Source organism: Tenrec ecaudatus, chromosome 12 (assembly GCF_050624435.1).
Source record: "Tenrec ecaudatus isolate mTenEca1 chromosome 12, mTenEca1.hap1, whole genome shotgun sequence".
NCBI lineage: Eukaryota > Metazoa > Chordata > Mammalia > Afrosoricida > Tenrecidae > Tenrec > Tenrec ecaudatus.
The window spans coordinates 13,468,390-13,484,612 of NC_134541.1; the positions used below are offsets into that span (position 1 = coordinate 13,468,390).

At 56.3% G+C, this 16,223-nt stretch overlaps 1 protein-coding gene across 1 annotated transcript in view; it reads left to right on the forward strand.

Moving 5' to 3' along the window:
* The first annotated feature begins 2,204 nt into the window (after nucleotides 1–2,204).
* Nucleotides 2,205–16,223, forward strand: part of KCNB1 (potassium voltage-gated channel subfamily B member 1) — a 128,040-nt gene continuing 114,021 nt past the window's right edge. Inside the window, exons 1-2 of the mRNA XM_075528582.1 lie at nucleotides 2,205–2,557; nucleotides 3,806–4,529. Of these exons, the coding sequence (XP_075384697.1) occupies nucleotides 3,963–4,529 (567 nt within the window). The 5' untranslated portion in view covers nucleotides 2,205–2,557; nucleotides 3,806–3,962. The remainder of the gene's footprint in view (nucleotides 2,558–3,805; nucleotides 4,530–16,223) is intronic.

Below are 16,223 nucleotides of genomic sequence, written 5' to 3' on the forward strand. Positions count from 1 at the left end.
GTTGAGGGATCCTGAATGCAGCCGTAACCACTCTCGATTGAACCCTGCAGTGGTCCCCCTACCTCACTCAGGTGCACAAGCCCCCAATTATCTGCACCCCACCACTGCCTCCTCTCCCCCCTACCCTCCTGCCTGCTCAGAGTTCCCTCCAGGGCCACCTTGCTGTTCCTACAACATGGTTCAGCCTCTACTCCCCAGGGCCTTTGCACCTGCTGTTCCCTCGGTTTTAAATGCCCTTCCCCAATCTTCCCAGGGACCAACTCTTCTTTTTGTTTTTGTTTTCTCCCCTCAGCTCAAATGCCACCTCCTCACAAAGGCCTCCCTTAGTCTCTCCATGCCAGCAGGATGCTCATTCCTTCACACCACTCACAGAGCCGAAATGCTCTCCGTTTTCAAAGGCACCGCTCTCATTGTCTGCCCACCAGGACCCCACAGATCCCCAGAAGGAGCCTGCGTGGAACGAGGGTGGCAAAACCTCATAAAACTCCCATCGGACACTTAGGCTTTAGTCTAAAGCCAAAGTCCTTGGGAAGATTGAAACAGACAGGAGGGATCATGCATGTGTGATGGGGGGAGGGGGAGAGAATTGTTGGGATTTTACATAGCCCTTGGTCTCATCGATCCGTCTATTTCAGAACAGAATTCCAGATTCCAGTGGGGGTGGGGGGGACAGCGAGCACATCAACAGATAACCATGCGGTGTGTCGGCTGTGGTAAGAACTGTGTAGAACACTAAAGGGAGGCGAGAGGATGAGAGATGACTGGGGGAGTCACGCCAAGTGTTTACTGAGCGTCTACTGTGTACGAAACATGAAGGTTGCCCCGGACGCCATGGGGAGAAAGGACTGTGGGAGCAGGGCTGGGAGCAGGGAGAACAAGAAAAAGGCTGTGTTGTGTCTGTGTAGGTGGTTTGGGGGGTCGGCTGAGGGTGGCTTGGGCAAGGATCCTGGAGCGAGTGGTGGTGAAGACTGGGCAGGTAAGAGAGATTAAATGGATACATCAGCCACATGGGAAAGAATCCTCCTTCAAGCAAACAAGGGTGAGAGAGAGGAAAGACCTCACGTTGGGGGTACCATGGCTTGCTTTTGGTCTCTCTCCTCCAGGGAAGGGGTTCACCCCTGCCCCCACCCCGCCACATTGATTTTGACACATGGTGACCCTCTGGGTTCAAGGCTGTGTGTGGTCTTTCAGAAGCCAATGGAACCAACTGAACACCAACCGTTGAGTGAGTAATGGGAGTGCTTAACAGTTTGCAAGCGCACTGGGACTCCGCTGTGCCCAGCCTCTGGTTCCCTGCGTGTGTTTGAAAGCATCCGTGGGTAAAGGTAGGGCCCACCTCCCATCCTTAGGGGAGCCTGCTCCCCTCCCCAGGCACATTTCTCAGCTTCTATAGTCATTTGTGGGATTATCTGATCCATTCTGCCTTCCCCACTGGACAGAGTACCGGGAGGAGACATCACTGTCCCTCAACCCTGCACAGGGCCCGTTCCACAGGAAGGGATCTGTAACCAGCTGTTGAACTAGTGCACGCATGAATGAATGAATGAATGAATCACTGGGCTCTATTATAACACATAGCTCACCCCCATTCTCTTCCCCTGCCCTTCCCTTTTCTCCCTCCACAGCAGTCATCACCAACTGGCAGATTGTGTACCTATGCTGGAGAGGCTCGTCCTCCCCTCTCCCCGCACCCTCCGCTAGATTCTAGAATTCGATTTTAGTCCTAGAACGGAAGCTCAATGAAAACCCAGGCTTATTGCAAATCGCAACGCCTCCCCTCCCCCAACCTTCTCCTTTGCTGCCTGGTCCCTCCCGGCGCTGACATAGTCTTTGCCGCCCTTTATTATTATTATTATTATTATTGCAAATTAGGCGGGGGTTTCCATTTCCGATCACCAACTTTGTATTCCTACGTGGTAGTTTTTCTTCCTCGTCTGTCGCTGTCAGCACCACGGTGGCCTGACGAGGGTGTTGGCTTGTCCACCGACACCTAACACACACGGCTTTGGGGCCGCTGGAAGAAGGCAGGAAGGTCGGGTGGTCGGCCGCACCCCCTACCGCGCCTCCCAGGCCCACGCCCCCGCGACCTCCAGCAGCCTCCCCAGCCGGCGGCGCCGGGCAGGCAGGAGTTAAGCGGCGCGTGCGCGGCCGGCCCGCAGGTGGCGCCGTCCCGCCTGGGTGGCCCACTCGCGGCGGCGCTCCGAAGTGCGGGACAGAATCGCGGCGAGCGCGGAGCCGAAGCTCAGCCCCGACTTGTTGATCTCGGCCAGCCGCCGCCGCCGCCGCCGCCGCCGCCGCCGCGGGAGCAGGAGGAGGAGGAGGAGAAGGAGCGGGCGGCGGCACCGATCGCGGTCCCACGCCCCGCGCCCCCACGCTCCCGCCTCGGAGAGCGCGCCCGGGCCCCGCGGCGCCCGCAGCCGGTGCGCGTCGTCTGCTCTCCCGCCCGGCGTAGGCCTGGCCCGGCCCTGCCCTGGGATCGCCGCTGCCCGCGGGCGGGGGCGCCCGGGCGGCGGGCGACATGCGCGCTCCCTGGCCCCGGGAGGCGGCCGCCCTGGGGGTGAGTGTTGGGCACGAGGCCTGCGGCGGGACGCCGAGGAACCTGGGCGGGGGGCTTGGCTGGCACGGCTCGGCCTGCTAGTCCACCGGGGCTCCGCCGCTCCAGGCTGGGGTGGAGGGGTGGGGGGGCGGCGAACAAGGAAGGGCTGGGGCCTGGGAAGGAGCGCAATTTCTACCCCTGGGGGAGGGTCGAGGGCGTGCCCCTCACCTGCTGGGGGGTTTGGGGTGTCCCTAGAAATCCCCCGTGTGCGGCGGGAGGAGGGCACGTTTTAAACGGCCAGAAAATTCAGCCTGCTTCCCCGCCTCCCACCTCCCCCACCTCTTCTCTTCCCAGCCCGGGGAAAGGCGCAGAACCCAGAGTTATAAAAAGCCATCGCAGGAGAGAAGCGTGGAGGAGGAGGAGGAGGAGGAGGAGGAGAAGGGGGCGGGGAAGGAGCGAGGTGGGGGCTGGGGGGGACGAAGCAGGCAGATCCAGAGGACCTCGCCCCCCCCCCCGCCCTGCGGTGGGTGAGGGACTGGGGGCGGGGCGGGACCCTGCGCAGAGCCCTGCTCTGCATCTGGGTGCTCCTCGCTTCACCAGAGGCGAACTCTAAGGGGTGCCCTGTGGTTTGGGGAGAGGGGTCGCTCCAGGACAGAAAGGCTATTTTGTACACCTATTCCGTTGTGACCTCCGACAGGTGGGCACTGGGAACCCCACCCCCACCCCGCCGTCCCAGATCCTTTAAGGTCCTGAAAAAGAAAGCCCGCCCCCTCCCCGCCTCCACCCCCACCCCCACCCCACTCCACCGAGCAACCAAATCCTGATTATTTCGGAGCGGGGGAGGGAAAAGCTTGGAACTCTTTAAAATCAAACAGTGACATAAAGTTTTTTCAGGTAGCGCCCCTCTCTCCTCCTGGTGGGGCCAGAGTAAGGACTCGACCCAGAGACCCAGAGAAGCGAGTTTCAGCACTTGACGGGGCGGACAGCGCCCCGGGCTCCGGGTCAGGCTGGGGAAGCGCGGGGTGGAGCTTTCGGGACCCCGGGGGCGTCGCTTGGGCCCCTCCTCCCGCCCTGGTGGCAGCCCCCTCCCTCCAGCCGTGGGGTGGGCCAGATGGACTTCAGCACCGGAAAGAGGGACAGCGCCCAGCCTGCATGCCCCCAGAGCCGCTTAGCGCCAGAAGGTCAAGGCCGGCTGGGCCCAGCTGAGGGTGGGGAGGGGTGGGCCCCAGCTCCGAGCTTGCTGACCGGCGTCCGCTTTCTGCCCCGCAGCCCTCGGGATGGAGATGAGAAGACGGCCGTGACGCGAGGCCCCCTGCACCCCCAGTAGCTCCCAGCGCGCCCTGCCCCCCTCCCCGCGGCGGCCAGCCTTGCCGTCGAGTGACAGCGGCCTGGGGGGGCAGGGGGGGCGGGGGCGGCCGGACCAGCGATGCCGGCGGGCATGACGAAGCATGGCTCCCGCTCCAGCAGCTCGCTGCCGCCGGAGCCCATGGAGATTGTGCGCAGCAAGGCGTGCTCTCGGCGCGTCCGCCTCAACGTCGGGGGGCTGGCGCACGAGGTGCTCTGGCGCACCCTGGACCGCCTGCCCCGCACGCGTCTGGGCAAGCTCCGCGACTGCAACACGCACGACTCGCTGCTCGAGGTGTGCGACGACTACAGCCTGGACGACAACGAGTACTTCTTCGACCGCCACCCGGGCGCCTTCACGTCCATCCTCAACTTCTACCGCACGGGGCGGCTGCACATGATGGAGGAGATGTGCGCACTCAGCTTCAGCCAGGAGCTGGACTACTGGGGCATCGACGAGATCTACCTAGAATCCTGCTGCCAGGCCCGCTACCACCAGAAGAAGGAGCAGATGAACGAGGAGCTCAAGCGCGAGGCCGAGACCCTGCGCGAGCGCGAGGGCGAAGAGTTCGACAACACGTGCTGCGCGGAGAAGAGGAAGAAGCTCTGGGACCTTCTGGAGAAGCCCAACTCCTCCGTGGCGGCCAAGGTGAGTCTGGCATCGGAGGGCAGGGGGACGCTGGCCGAGTCCCCAGGCTGAGAACTGGGCTTTGGGGGTGGGGGGGGGGGAAGCCGTGGCAGTGCCCCAGGGATGAGGACCCATGCACTCCCTCAGACTGTACCTCTGTGGCCTCCGTCACGCCCATTCTGTTATTGTTTAATAATTTATCCCCTGATTGCATGGGGGGGGGGAAGAGAAGGATTTATGGAGATTTCTAAACACCACGACTCAAGAACAAGCTCGGGAAAGGAAATCAGAAAGAGCCACTGGGGGCCAACGAGCTGTGCGGAGATGTGCGTGCGGAGATGCGGCTGAGTTGAGTTGGGTGGACTCTATCATAAGGCACCCTGGGCAGACCCGCCCTAGAGATGGGTGCTCCTGCAATTGTAGGACACATGCCCATCTTGACAACCCCACTTGGCACTTTGGAGGGAGGTCAGCAATGTACAGACAAGCTTAGAGGAGGGACACTTTGATATATGGTCAGGCAGTTTCAACATAAGCAACAGGAGACAGAGGGACAGAGAGCCGTGGAAGGGACGGGATGCCAGTGGTTGGCTGGTCTGTGAGGGGCCGTCCTGGTTGGTGTTTGTTTCTTTGGGGAGTTTATGCCAAGCATGGCTTGAGGCAGCTTCCAAAGATACTCCGGCTGTTGGGAGAGGATGTACATTTTGAAGCAGGAGAGAAACATGAGTCAATGTAAGAGACCAAGGAGACAGAGGCAGGAAGGAGTGTGACCACACAAGGTGGATGGGGCCGGAGTGGGAGACTAGTTTCCTGCCAGGTGAAGTCGGAGCCTGGCAGGGGCTGAGAAAGGCCTGCCATCTGAGCTGGGTCAGAGGGCCATTTGTGGGTGAGTCCCTTCTCTGTGGTAGGCTGGCCTTCAGGGATGCCTTGGAGAAACGGAGGCCACTGAGCTAGGTGGCCAGAGCATATGACAATACAGTGTGTCCAGGGCCAGAAAAGAGACCTTGGCCCAGAGAGGGAGCAGTGCTGAGGTTGAAATTCAGCGCCTACATGGGGGGGAGAGGGATTGCTGTTGATAGGGGCCAGCTAAGTATTTACCACTCAAAGCAACAACCCCTTCTGACAGAGCAGAGCTGATGTGTCCGGCAATAGATTCCCCATCCATTTCCCCACAGAGTCACCGTGTGGCTTCAAACCACTGACCTTTAGGTTAGCAGCAGAGCGCTTAACTGTTTGTACCACCAGGACTTCTTAGGCAACCTCACTCATGGCCCAGTGTGAAAGGGAGAAAAACATCTACATAGTCAGCTATTATTTATTAGCTGAGGTCTGGCTGGGTCCAGCCTGGCTTCTCCCTGGGGGCAGAGGGTGTGGAGGGATGTCTCTGTGGCCCCTGCCCTGAAGCCCCACCTGCAGGTTCAGGTGTGGGGGGAATGGCCCCAGATAGGTTCTTCACCAGCTGAGAACACCCAGGCCTCCTTTCCTCCTCTGCCCATAATCTTGCCTCAGGTTTTGTGTCCAAAAAAACAACAAAAACCCCTTCCTCTTAAGACAGACTCACTTGCCCTTCACCGGCTTAGGATCAACAGATTTATTTTGCTATTTCAGGCCTGACATAGGTTTCTTCCCTCCTCCCCCATCCCCTAGCTAGTCCCCAACTTGACTCTCTACTCCCTGCCCTGTCCCTGAGACAGGAAAGCGGGCTGCCACCCTTCTCCCCGCAGCAGCAGGCAGTGAGAAGCAAGAAACAGTCCAAGGTGTTTGGGTCGGCAGTGTCTGGCAGGGAAGCAGGGAGCCGGGGCTGTGGGAAAGGTGCTGTTTGTGAATAAATCTCTTCCACTTGGGCTAATCCGAGAGTGAGAGCTGGTGATGGGCTGGTGACCTCGTCGTGATCCCAGGCAGGCGCTGCCGGCCCAGATTCCTGGCAGATGGACAGTCTCGGGTTTTCTGCAGCCGGATGGAGCTGATATGGGGAGGCAGGCAGGCTAGGTGGCCCTCAGTGTAGACATCCTAACCCGCCCCTTCTCTCACCTGCTGAGTAACCCAATTAGCCCTTACACCAAGCCTCTCTTCCTATCCCTCCTTTCACAGGCTCAGAGAGGTTAAGTTACTGGCCTGAGGTCACACAGCAGGCAAAGAGCAGCTGCCAGTTCGTGCCATCATGATTCTGTGCCCCCTGTCCCCCGGGATCTCTGCTCCCACCACTGCCCCGTGCCGCCCATACAGCAGCCAGAGTGAGTGTTCCCAAACCGAAACGGAATCACATTATTCATCCCTCGGGGTTTCCCATCATGCTCAGAATCAAACTCCCACTCTTCTGGGTAGCATGCCAGGCTTCCAGCGTCCGGTCCCTCGGCCTCTCAGAGCTCATCTCTCTCCTTCTCTTCTGCTTCCCAGCCCTCTGGCTCCTCGCCTGTCCCCAATTGGGTCGCCTTCCTTCCTCCTTTGCACGGGCTGTGCCTACTGCCTGGGACCTTCTTCCCCAGCGTGTCCCATGGCCAGCCCCTTTCCCTCCTGCAGATAGTTAGCTGCCCACACACCCCTTCTTCAGCCCACCTTCCCAAACCCTGCCTCAAACAGCCTTTGCCCTGCGACTCTCCGTCGGATTGTGCTCTCTTCCTGCATTCGTCTTGTCTTTGTCCATTTCTTTCCCGTGAGCATGCGAGCACCATGACTTGCCCCCACTGCTTTGCTCCCTGCACCCACCAGCTGCCTGCACAGAGGAGCTGCAGATCACGTGAACCCCCCCCCCCTTGTAGAGACATGTCACTCCTCCCTCACTGCCCACCTGTGAGCTACTTCCCTGCTCCTCTGTCCCCTTTCAATCACTTGTACTTCACCCAGCTTGTCCCTAATCACCCCCACCCCTCTGAAAGTTAACAGTGTTTTTGCCAGGACAGGGAGGCCTTTGGAAATTCCTTTGAAGCCACTGAGAACTTTGCTGGGTTGTGAGGTCCAGAAACAGCTGTTTGTCATGTTTACAAGCAAGGCCAGCCCTAGGTTCCAGGCTTAGCACCGCCGCCTTCCGATGCTGGACATAGGCGGGGATCCTCACCTCTCCAGGCCCTGGGCTCCCACCTGTCAAATGGACCTCAAATGGATCCCACAGGCCCTCTGGGGGACCAAACTCAGCTCTGGCTGGGCACCGGGGTTGGTGCCATTGTCGTCAATGACGGGCAGCAAACGTCCTCTGTGTACCAGAAACACCCTCTCCTGACGGCAATGCTGGGGGAAGGGGGAGGGGCGGGGAGCCAATGCGGTTAATAATTGATGGACTATGTTGGCAACGTGGACACAAACCAAAGCACAGGCCCTGGGCTTGGCTGGCCATCAGGGCATCAAAAAATCAAACTCCATTAGGCGAAAGGCTGTGTGATTGATTCTTGTTTGGAAGCTGGGGTCAGCCCCAGCGGGGTGATGGCGTGGTGGTGCTGGGGCCACCACTGGGTTTCCGCCTTCTCGGAAACGCCTACAGATTTTTCTCAGTGGGGGTGGGGTGGGGGGTGCTGGTTTGCCAGGCCAGGAGCATCTGTCTGCATTCCCTGGGAGAGACTCTGGACCAACGCTCTGAGATGACTTGCTCACAGCCAGGGTAGCTGCTGTTTATTGTGCCAGGCGCTGATTTGAGGTACTTCCCTCAAATCCATTGACCCGATCCACGCGTGGGCGGCCAGTTACGGATGCTTTGGGCTGCAGGCAACAAGAGAAAACACAACGCAGCTTCCTTAAGAAGCAAGCTGCTTCGTCTCCCTAACACGGTTTGGAGTTGAGCGAATGGTTCTCGGAGGCGAACGTTCTGCTTCGCCTATCCCCGTAGGTTGCTTGGGGTGCTCAGACTCGAGACCTCACTTTATAAGGTGGCTGCCCAGTTGCAGGCATCAAAGACACACACGGTGAAGCCCCACCAAGGAATAGGAGCAACTTCTCTGGGTACCACTCCACCCGCCCCGCCCCCGAAAAACCTTTTCCAAGGAGGCCCCAGCAGACTTCTTTAAATCTGTTTGGCCAGGATCTGGTCACATGCTCATGTCCCTGTTCATGCAAAGGAGCTTGGGAAAACAAGTATCTGGCATTTTCAGTGGAGGGAGGGAAGAGATTTTGTGAGTGATACTAACATCCTCGACAGAAGAGAAAACAGAAGGTCTCACCTGAGGTTCCACGGCCAGGTGCTCAGTTGAATCGTTATCAAAGGGATGAAAATGGAAGAGTCAGGGTTTGAACCCAGGTACATCTGGTGGCCAAGCCTCTGTGTCTTCATCCCAGACAAGTCATTGGACCCCTCTGCGCTTCAGTGAGCAATCGTGGGGCCCACTGCCTTGGGCTACTTGGATAGTTCCGTGGGGTTTTAGAGGCAAATAGAATGTTTGAATGGAAATCCCTTTATACATGTGGATTGTTCCTTTTATCCTCGATAGACGTGAGCATGGCCTTTATTTAGCTCATCGGATATTTTGCTCATTGATATTTTGCTCATCAGAGATGTGATAACTAACCTGTGCCCTGGAGTCCATATTTTGCTCATCGGAGATGTGATAACTAACCTGTGCCCTGGAGTCCACCAGCTGTGGGTTTATTGCCTGACTCCATCACTGACCCTGGGGGAAGCACCTGATTTTGTCAAGTCTCAGTTCCATCACCTGGCAAATGGGGATTATATTGGAGCCAAATGGGTAAGGCCATTAGGAGACAGTTCACATCCAGAGCTCACCCTGGGTGTGGCCACATGCTTATGAGCGCTATCGTTGACTCCTGTTCTGGCTAACTGCAAGGTCAGTAGTTTGAACCCATCAGGTGCTCTAAGGGAGAGAGATGAGGCTTTTGATTCCTATAAAAAGTCACAGTCTCAGAACCCCCCAGAACAGTTCGACTCTGTTCTATAGAGTTGCTTTGAGGTGGGATAACTCGATGGCAGCAAGTGGGGTTTTTTAAAGCAGTTCTATCCATGCTCCAGGTTGGCAGCAGCTCCTGTTATGGTGTTGTGGATTGGTAGGTCCCCGCTGCCCCTTTCCGTTTTCATGCCTCTCATGGTTCGACGCATCTCCTTCCTAGTTCTGAGTCACAGGGACTCAGGTAGAGTCACCAGGGAAATGGAGAGGCACCAGCTCAGAACCTATGGATCCCTTTGGAGGTAGGAGTTGTCTGGTTGAGGTTCTGGCTGACAGGGCTGGGACCTGTTCTTGTTTCTGGAAGACAATATACCAAGGTTCGGGATCCTGGCTGTGGGTGGCACAGACCTGGGTTCATGTCCCGGCCCAGCCTTTTTCTCGCTCTAGACTTGGGGCCGGTCACTTGCCCTCTCATAGCCTCCCTGTCCTAAGCGGTCACTGAGGCTGATGAGGGGGTTGTTGGAGGACCAAACATCCTGGATGGTGCATGTAAATGAATGTTGGGCTGACCCAGAGGGCCCCTAGGGTCGTTCCATGTCCTGCATGTTGGTGAAGGGTCAGGGACGATCCCCAGACCTTTCTAGACCCCACCGTCAGTCCCACCCAATCCCAGGGAGCTTTCTGGGTCTCCAGGAAGCTTGATTCTATGGTATCCTGGCAGATCTCTCGGGGATTTTGAGAGGATGTGAGGAAGCATAGGGAGGGAAAGTGCTGGCCAGAGGAGTCGCGTGGCCTGCACTTCATGAACTGGATGGAAGAGATCAGGCATGCCTTGGGCACCCATGTCATACCCATCATGGTGTGTGCTTTCTCTCCTGGGTGGTGCTGTGGGCGGGAGCCTTGGCTTGGGTGCTGGAACTCAAGGTCTTGGTTTGCCTCCTCTACTGACTAAGCACGTGATTTATTAGCAAACAACGGCACCTCCCTGCGCCTTGGTCTCTTCAGGTAGGAGGGTAGTAAGAGCCTTTCTGAATTGCTACGAGAGTCAAATGAGCTAACACCAGCAATAAAGCTTAAAGGAATTCCGCTGCCGGCCAGTTGATTCGGATGCATCGTGAGTCTGTAGAACAGCTCATGACAGAAGAAAATGCATTTGAACCATTGACCTTCAGTGAGCAGCTCAGTGCTCACCACCGTGCCCCAACCAGGGCGGAATGCATTCACGGGGGAGTTAGAGTAGCAACTTAGAATCTAGTCCACGGCACACAGATCATTCGATCACTGTGAACTGGTCGTCGGATGTAATCCTTGTGACAAGGCTATATGAGATAAACAAGCCCCTACCTCCTTTTAAAGTTTTATCCTTATAAGGTGTTATCAAACAAACTAAAAACTCCTTGCCGTCAACCGCCCTGTGGGGTTCTGAGTCTGGAACAGTGTACAGGAGTAGAAAGCCGAAGCTTTCTCCTACGGAGCTGCTAGTGGTTTCGAACTGCTCACCATGCGGATTGCAGCCTTATGAGTAACCACTATCCCATGGACTCCTATCTTAAGGCGATACATGCTCATTGGTAAGGTGAAGCTAAGCAACCTGTTCACAATCAAGAAGCAATTGAAGCCAAATAGGGGCCCGATTCTGAGACAGCCTATGTGGTCCGGGCCCCATCCGCCCCCCTTCAGGGCCTTTTAGCTCTTACTATCTCAGCCCCACCAGGCCAAGGAGCTGTCCTAGTTACATGTTGGATTACATGCAAGGTCAGAGGTTCAAAACTGCCAGCTGTTCCGAGGAAGAAAGACAAAGCTTTCTACTCCCTTGAAGAGCGACCATCTAGGAAACCCCAGGGGTACAGTTCTACCCTGCCTTCCAGTAGGCTCACTGTGAGTCAGAATCAGCCCAATGGCAGTGAGTTTCTGGGTTTGTTTTTTAAATGGACACCCTTATTGTGATGGTAAAGGGTCAAGATGCACACTGGCAAAGGGGCTCCCATGTAACACCCATGAGGAAGGGGCAGAGCTTGTTCCTGCGTCCTTCCGTTCTCCATTGGAGTGCTGGGAGTCGAACCGTCTGCGTGGCGCCCTGCAGCAATAGTCTGACTTCCAGCTGCTGCTCCTGCATGTCTTGGCGGAGAGACGTTCTCTGGCCACTGGCATCCAGTAATGGCAGGGAGCTACTGCCCTGCTGGGGGCACCCCTCGACTACTGATTGATGGGAGAAGGTGGGCAGATTCTCCAGCTCCCCCAACCCCACCCCCGGCTGGGGACAAAAGGTCCAAGATGCCTGGGCCAGGCTGCCTTCCAGAGGGCCCCAATGGGCTTAAGCCCCCGGTTGCCCTCAGCAGTTACTTGCTGGATGATACAACCTGTTTGGCTCCTTTCCCTTCCCCGTCTCACATTCTCCCTCCTCTGCATTTTCTGGGAACACGTCCCACAGAGGCCACTTGTGCTTGGATTCTTGTCTGATGATTTTGTTTCTGGGGGAACCAACCTAAGACATGTAGGGAACTTCATTTACGCAGTGTCCTGGTAGCCTCTTCGGGGCTAAGGAGCTCTCTGTGTGTCTGCCACAGAGAAGAAGAAATCTCACGGCTGGCTGAATCTGTCGGCATCGTGTTCCTCTCCTGGCTAACATGACCACAGGGACATTAGGAAGCCGGGTCACTGGGAGGTGATCCTGGGACCAGAGACAATAGCAGGCCTGCAGCACTGTGCACGGCGCTGGGAAGAGAGGGTGCCCCTTTAGATGAACTCCTAGGAGAATTGTTTCTCAGATGACTAGGCACACTCCTGTCTCAGGACCTTTGCACTTGCTGCTGTTTCTGCCTGCGACATTCACATGCTTCCTACAGGCAGCCACACGATTCATGCCCTCATTCTTCAGGGTTTTAGCTAAAACGTCATATTTTCTGGGAGGCCTTTCTGGATCACCGTACAGAGAATAGCACCTTCCAGAACTCACTACCCCCCTCCTGCTTGATTTGTCCCCACAGCGCTCCCTGCCACCCAGCGTGCTGTTGAATTATGTAATTAGAGTCTTTCTCCCGCACTTGAGTGTAAGCGTCAAAGGGTAGAGATTTTTTGTTGGTTCTGTTCACTGGGTGTCCCCAGAAGCCAGTACTGTGTCAACTGCAGCGTAGTCACCAAGTGGATGGATAGGCGGATGGGAAGAAGGGTGCATGGATGGCTGGAAAGGGTGGGTGGCTGGCTGGATAGGTGGGTGGGTGGATAAATGGATGGGTGGGAAGGGTGAGTAGGTGAATGGATGGATGGGTGAATGGATAGGAAAGATGGGTGGTTGGGTGGTTGGCTGGGTACATGGGTGGATGGGTAGATGTATGGCTGGCGGGATGGATGGAAAGGGTGGGTGGATAGATGGTTGAACAGATGAATGATGCTATCCAAAAGATAACTAAGGATACATACCAACTGATGTAAAGGGAATCTGTTGCCACATTTTGAAACTTCTGTTATCACTCACACAGCTTTAACAGCCTGCCTCTCATTTGCTTCTGCCATGTTCTGGATGCAGACAGCCTGGCTTCTCAACCAGAGTCCGGAGTGTCTCAGCCTCAAGCTGGTCAACATTCCATCTGGAGCCTCTTTGCTGTGGGCTGCCCTGGGCATTGTAGGGTGTTTGGCAGGGTCTCTAACCTCCACTCACCAGATGCCCAGTGTTGCTAGCCCAATTAGCTCCAGACTTTTATCCCTGGGGGACAAAATCACCCCCATTGAGAACCACTAAAGTAGTCTAGAAGGTGGTGGGTAGCTTGGGCCCCACCAGGGCCATGCCACTTCCTGGGGTCCTAGTATGGAGAGGGACCCAGCCATAAAAAGTTGCAGGTCACACTCAGTGTTCTGCAAATCTGGGCTCTGCCCCCATGCCTCCTGTGGTCAGGGCTGGCTGCATAAGACCCTCTCTGCGCCTCAGGCTTCCCAGCCATAAAATGGCTCAGTTTTTCTTCCTCCCGCAGCTGCTGTGAAGATCCAATGTGCGGGGCTTAGAGCCGGGGCCGCAACCAGCTGATACTCGCAAGAGTGTCTTATTTCATCTGCCACCTTACCTAAAAAAGTTAGAACGTGCTTTCTCGGTGTCGTGATGTAAAGACCTCCTAGATAAAAAGGGACTCTGAGCCATTCTGTAGACATACGTTTCTGGAAATGGAGCCTCCAGCAGTCCTCTGCCGGAGCTGAGTAACAGCTGCCGATGGGGCTAGGTCACGAGCTTGCCATGTCAACACAGTCCCCTCCCCTCCCTACTGCCTTCCAGCCAGCCCTCTGTGCCTGTTGCCCTGAGCTGTCAGCCCTGCAGATGGACTGTTCAGCTTGGGACTTCTGATCTGTGGGTGAGCCTGCATGGGGCCGGGGGTCAGTCATTGGGCTGTGCTATTACCCTGGTCGGTTTTAGGATAACAGGGGTGAGTTGGGGCACCAGTTAGGATCCAAGGGCGAGGGAGTCAGCCAAAGGGACAAAGACGCTAATAAGTTAGATACAGGCAGGCAGGTTGCTGTCAAGATTGGAAACCGAGACTCAACTCAGGGACTGGGCATTCTGGCTGCTTGTGGAAGCTGCGGGTTGTGTCTGCCCAGGAAGTAGGCCTGTGTGCCCCACTTTGCAGCCCCTTTTCACCCACACACCTGCCACCTGCTCTTGTATGAAGTCATCTTCTCTGGTCTAGAATCCTCCAGCTTCTTCCTAGAGGATGTTTCCAACTATCCTCGCTAACCCCTTCTAAACGTGTGACGCAGAGCATGCGACTTCCTGTCTAAAACCCTCTGACACCTTCCGGGAGGTCCTGGGTGGTGCAGACTGTGAAGCACTTGGATACCAGATGAAAGGCTGGTCGTGCCCTGGAAGTGCGTAGGAAGAGAAGCCTGGCGGTCTGCCTCTGAGAGGTCACACAGCCTTGTGCACCCAGGGGAGTAGTTCTAACCCACACACGCGGGGTCGCCGTGAATTGGAATGGGCTTGTTGGGAACTCACCATGAAAACTACCAACCACCCGCTGCCACTGAGCCTGTTCTGACCCAGAACTAACTGCTGGCACAAGACGGTGGCGTCCCGTCGAGATATGGCTTTTGTCCCCTAGGGGATATTGGGCATTGTCTGTAGACATGTGCATTTGTCACAATTTGGGGGGTGGGGGAAACTGGTGCTACTGGCATCTGCCTAGTGGGTAGAGGCCAGGGAAACTGCTAAACACGCCACCACGCACAGGACAGCCCCACCACAGAAAATAATCCAGCCCCAAATGCCAGTAGTGCCGAGATTGAGAAATTCTGACGTAGAATTATCTCAGAGCCTCACTTTGGTTCACAGACTCTGCCTGGCTGTCCCTGCCCTCAGCCCCTCAGCCCCTCAGCCCTATGGCCCTCTTCCTCACTCGGCCCCCAACTATACCCTCTTCTCAGTACCTTCTGTCTGGCTCTTGCCTTCACCGCCTTCAGGTCACTCTGCATTACCTCTTCCGTGAGGCCTACCCTGACTACCACATGTGCATCCTGTTTCCCTCAGAGATGGCACTCGGAAAGGATTGTGTCTGACTGCATGCCCACCCTGCCTCACCCACGAGAGCAGGGGCCCCAGCTGCGCTGTCTGCTGCACGGTCCTCGCCATTCCCTAAAGAGCTGAGCACTCACCTAACCCATAGCAACCCAAGAGGACAGAGGCAGCCTGCCCCAAGAAGCTGTACATCTTGACAGCAGCAGGCTGCCTCATCCTCCTCTTACAGAGCAGCGGGTGGGTTTGAACTGCCGACTTTTCCACTAGCAGCCTAGCCCTTAGCACCACTGAGCCAGCCATCAGGGCCTCTTTGGCATCAAGTAAGTGCTCAGTTAGCATTTTGGAATCATGAATTAATGGCATGGGGCTCCTCTGGGGGGCGCCAGCTCAGGGTTTCTCCAGAGTCTGAGAAATGCAGGCTTGCTGTTGGGTCCAAGACACCCTTTCCAGCCAGCATTCATGCTGACCGGGTCTTCATGGCTTCGGAGACCTGGGCCAGACTTCCTGCTTTTATCAAACTACAGCTGCTGGGCTGCCGGGTACCCTGGGTGTTTCTGGGGCTCCTAGCTCCTGTGTCCTACTGCAGGGCCAGGGCAGGTGGCAGGAGGTGATTTCCCCACAATACACTTTGCTTTCTGTGGAGTCTTCTTCCAGAACGATTGGAACCCCTTACTGCAGCAGGGGCTCCAGCCCCTCCCCCATCTTCCACCAGGTCTAGGCAGGGGACAGCCTCATACACCCGATCTCTCTCTTTAAAAAAAAAATTTTTTTACTGGGGTATCCTACAGCTCTTATCACAATCCATCCATCCATCCATTGTGTCAAGCACATTTGTACCTATGTTGCCATCATCATTTCCAAAACATTTTCTCTCTCACCCGATCTCTTCGTAGCAGAACAGTTACATCGATCGCCGCCTAACACGGATTTCTAAAAATAGGGGCCGCGAGTTGCACAGATTTGCCGGGTTTTCAGCTGTGAGCCGTTGGGCCAGGTGACTCTGTTTCCCCATCTGTAAAACGGGCCTACTCGTAGCTCCTGTCGGGATCAGATGAGATGATGAACTAAACAAACGATGCCGGTTCAGTGACACACATGGGTTGGAATCAGCTGTCCACTTTTACAATCGGCTTGTGTTCATGTATGCAGCGAGGTTTCGTGAGCGCCTACTGTGTGCTGGGCCCTGGGGACGCAGCAGGGAATAGGGAACAGAGAGTCCTCGTGGTTCCGAGAGTCTAAGGGGGGGGGGGGAGTCCATTCAAGAATACGTAAGGACAGATTCTGACTGGCACAGAGCCACCGTGAGAAAGACACGACCAGGCAGTCGGGGACGGTGAACGCTGACTGAGTAACGGATGCTACTGAGGAACCCTGCTGTTTTTAAGACTGATA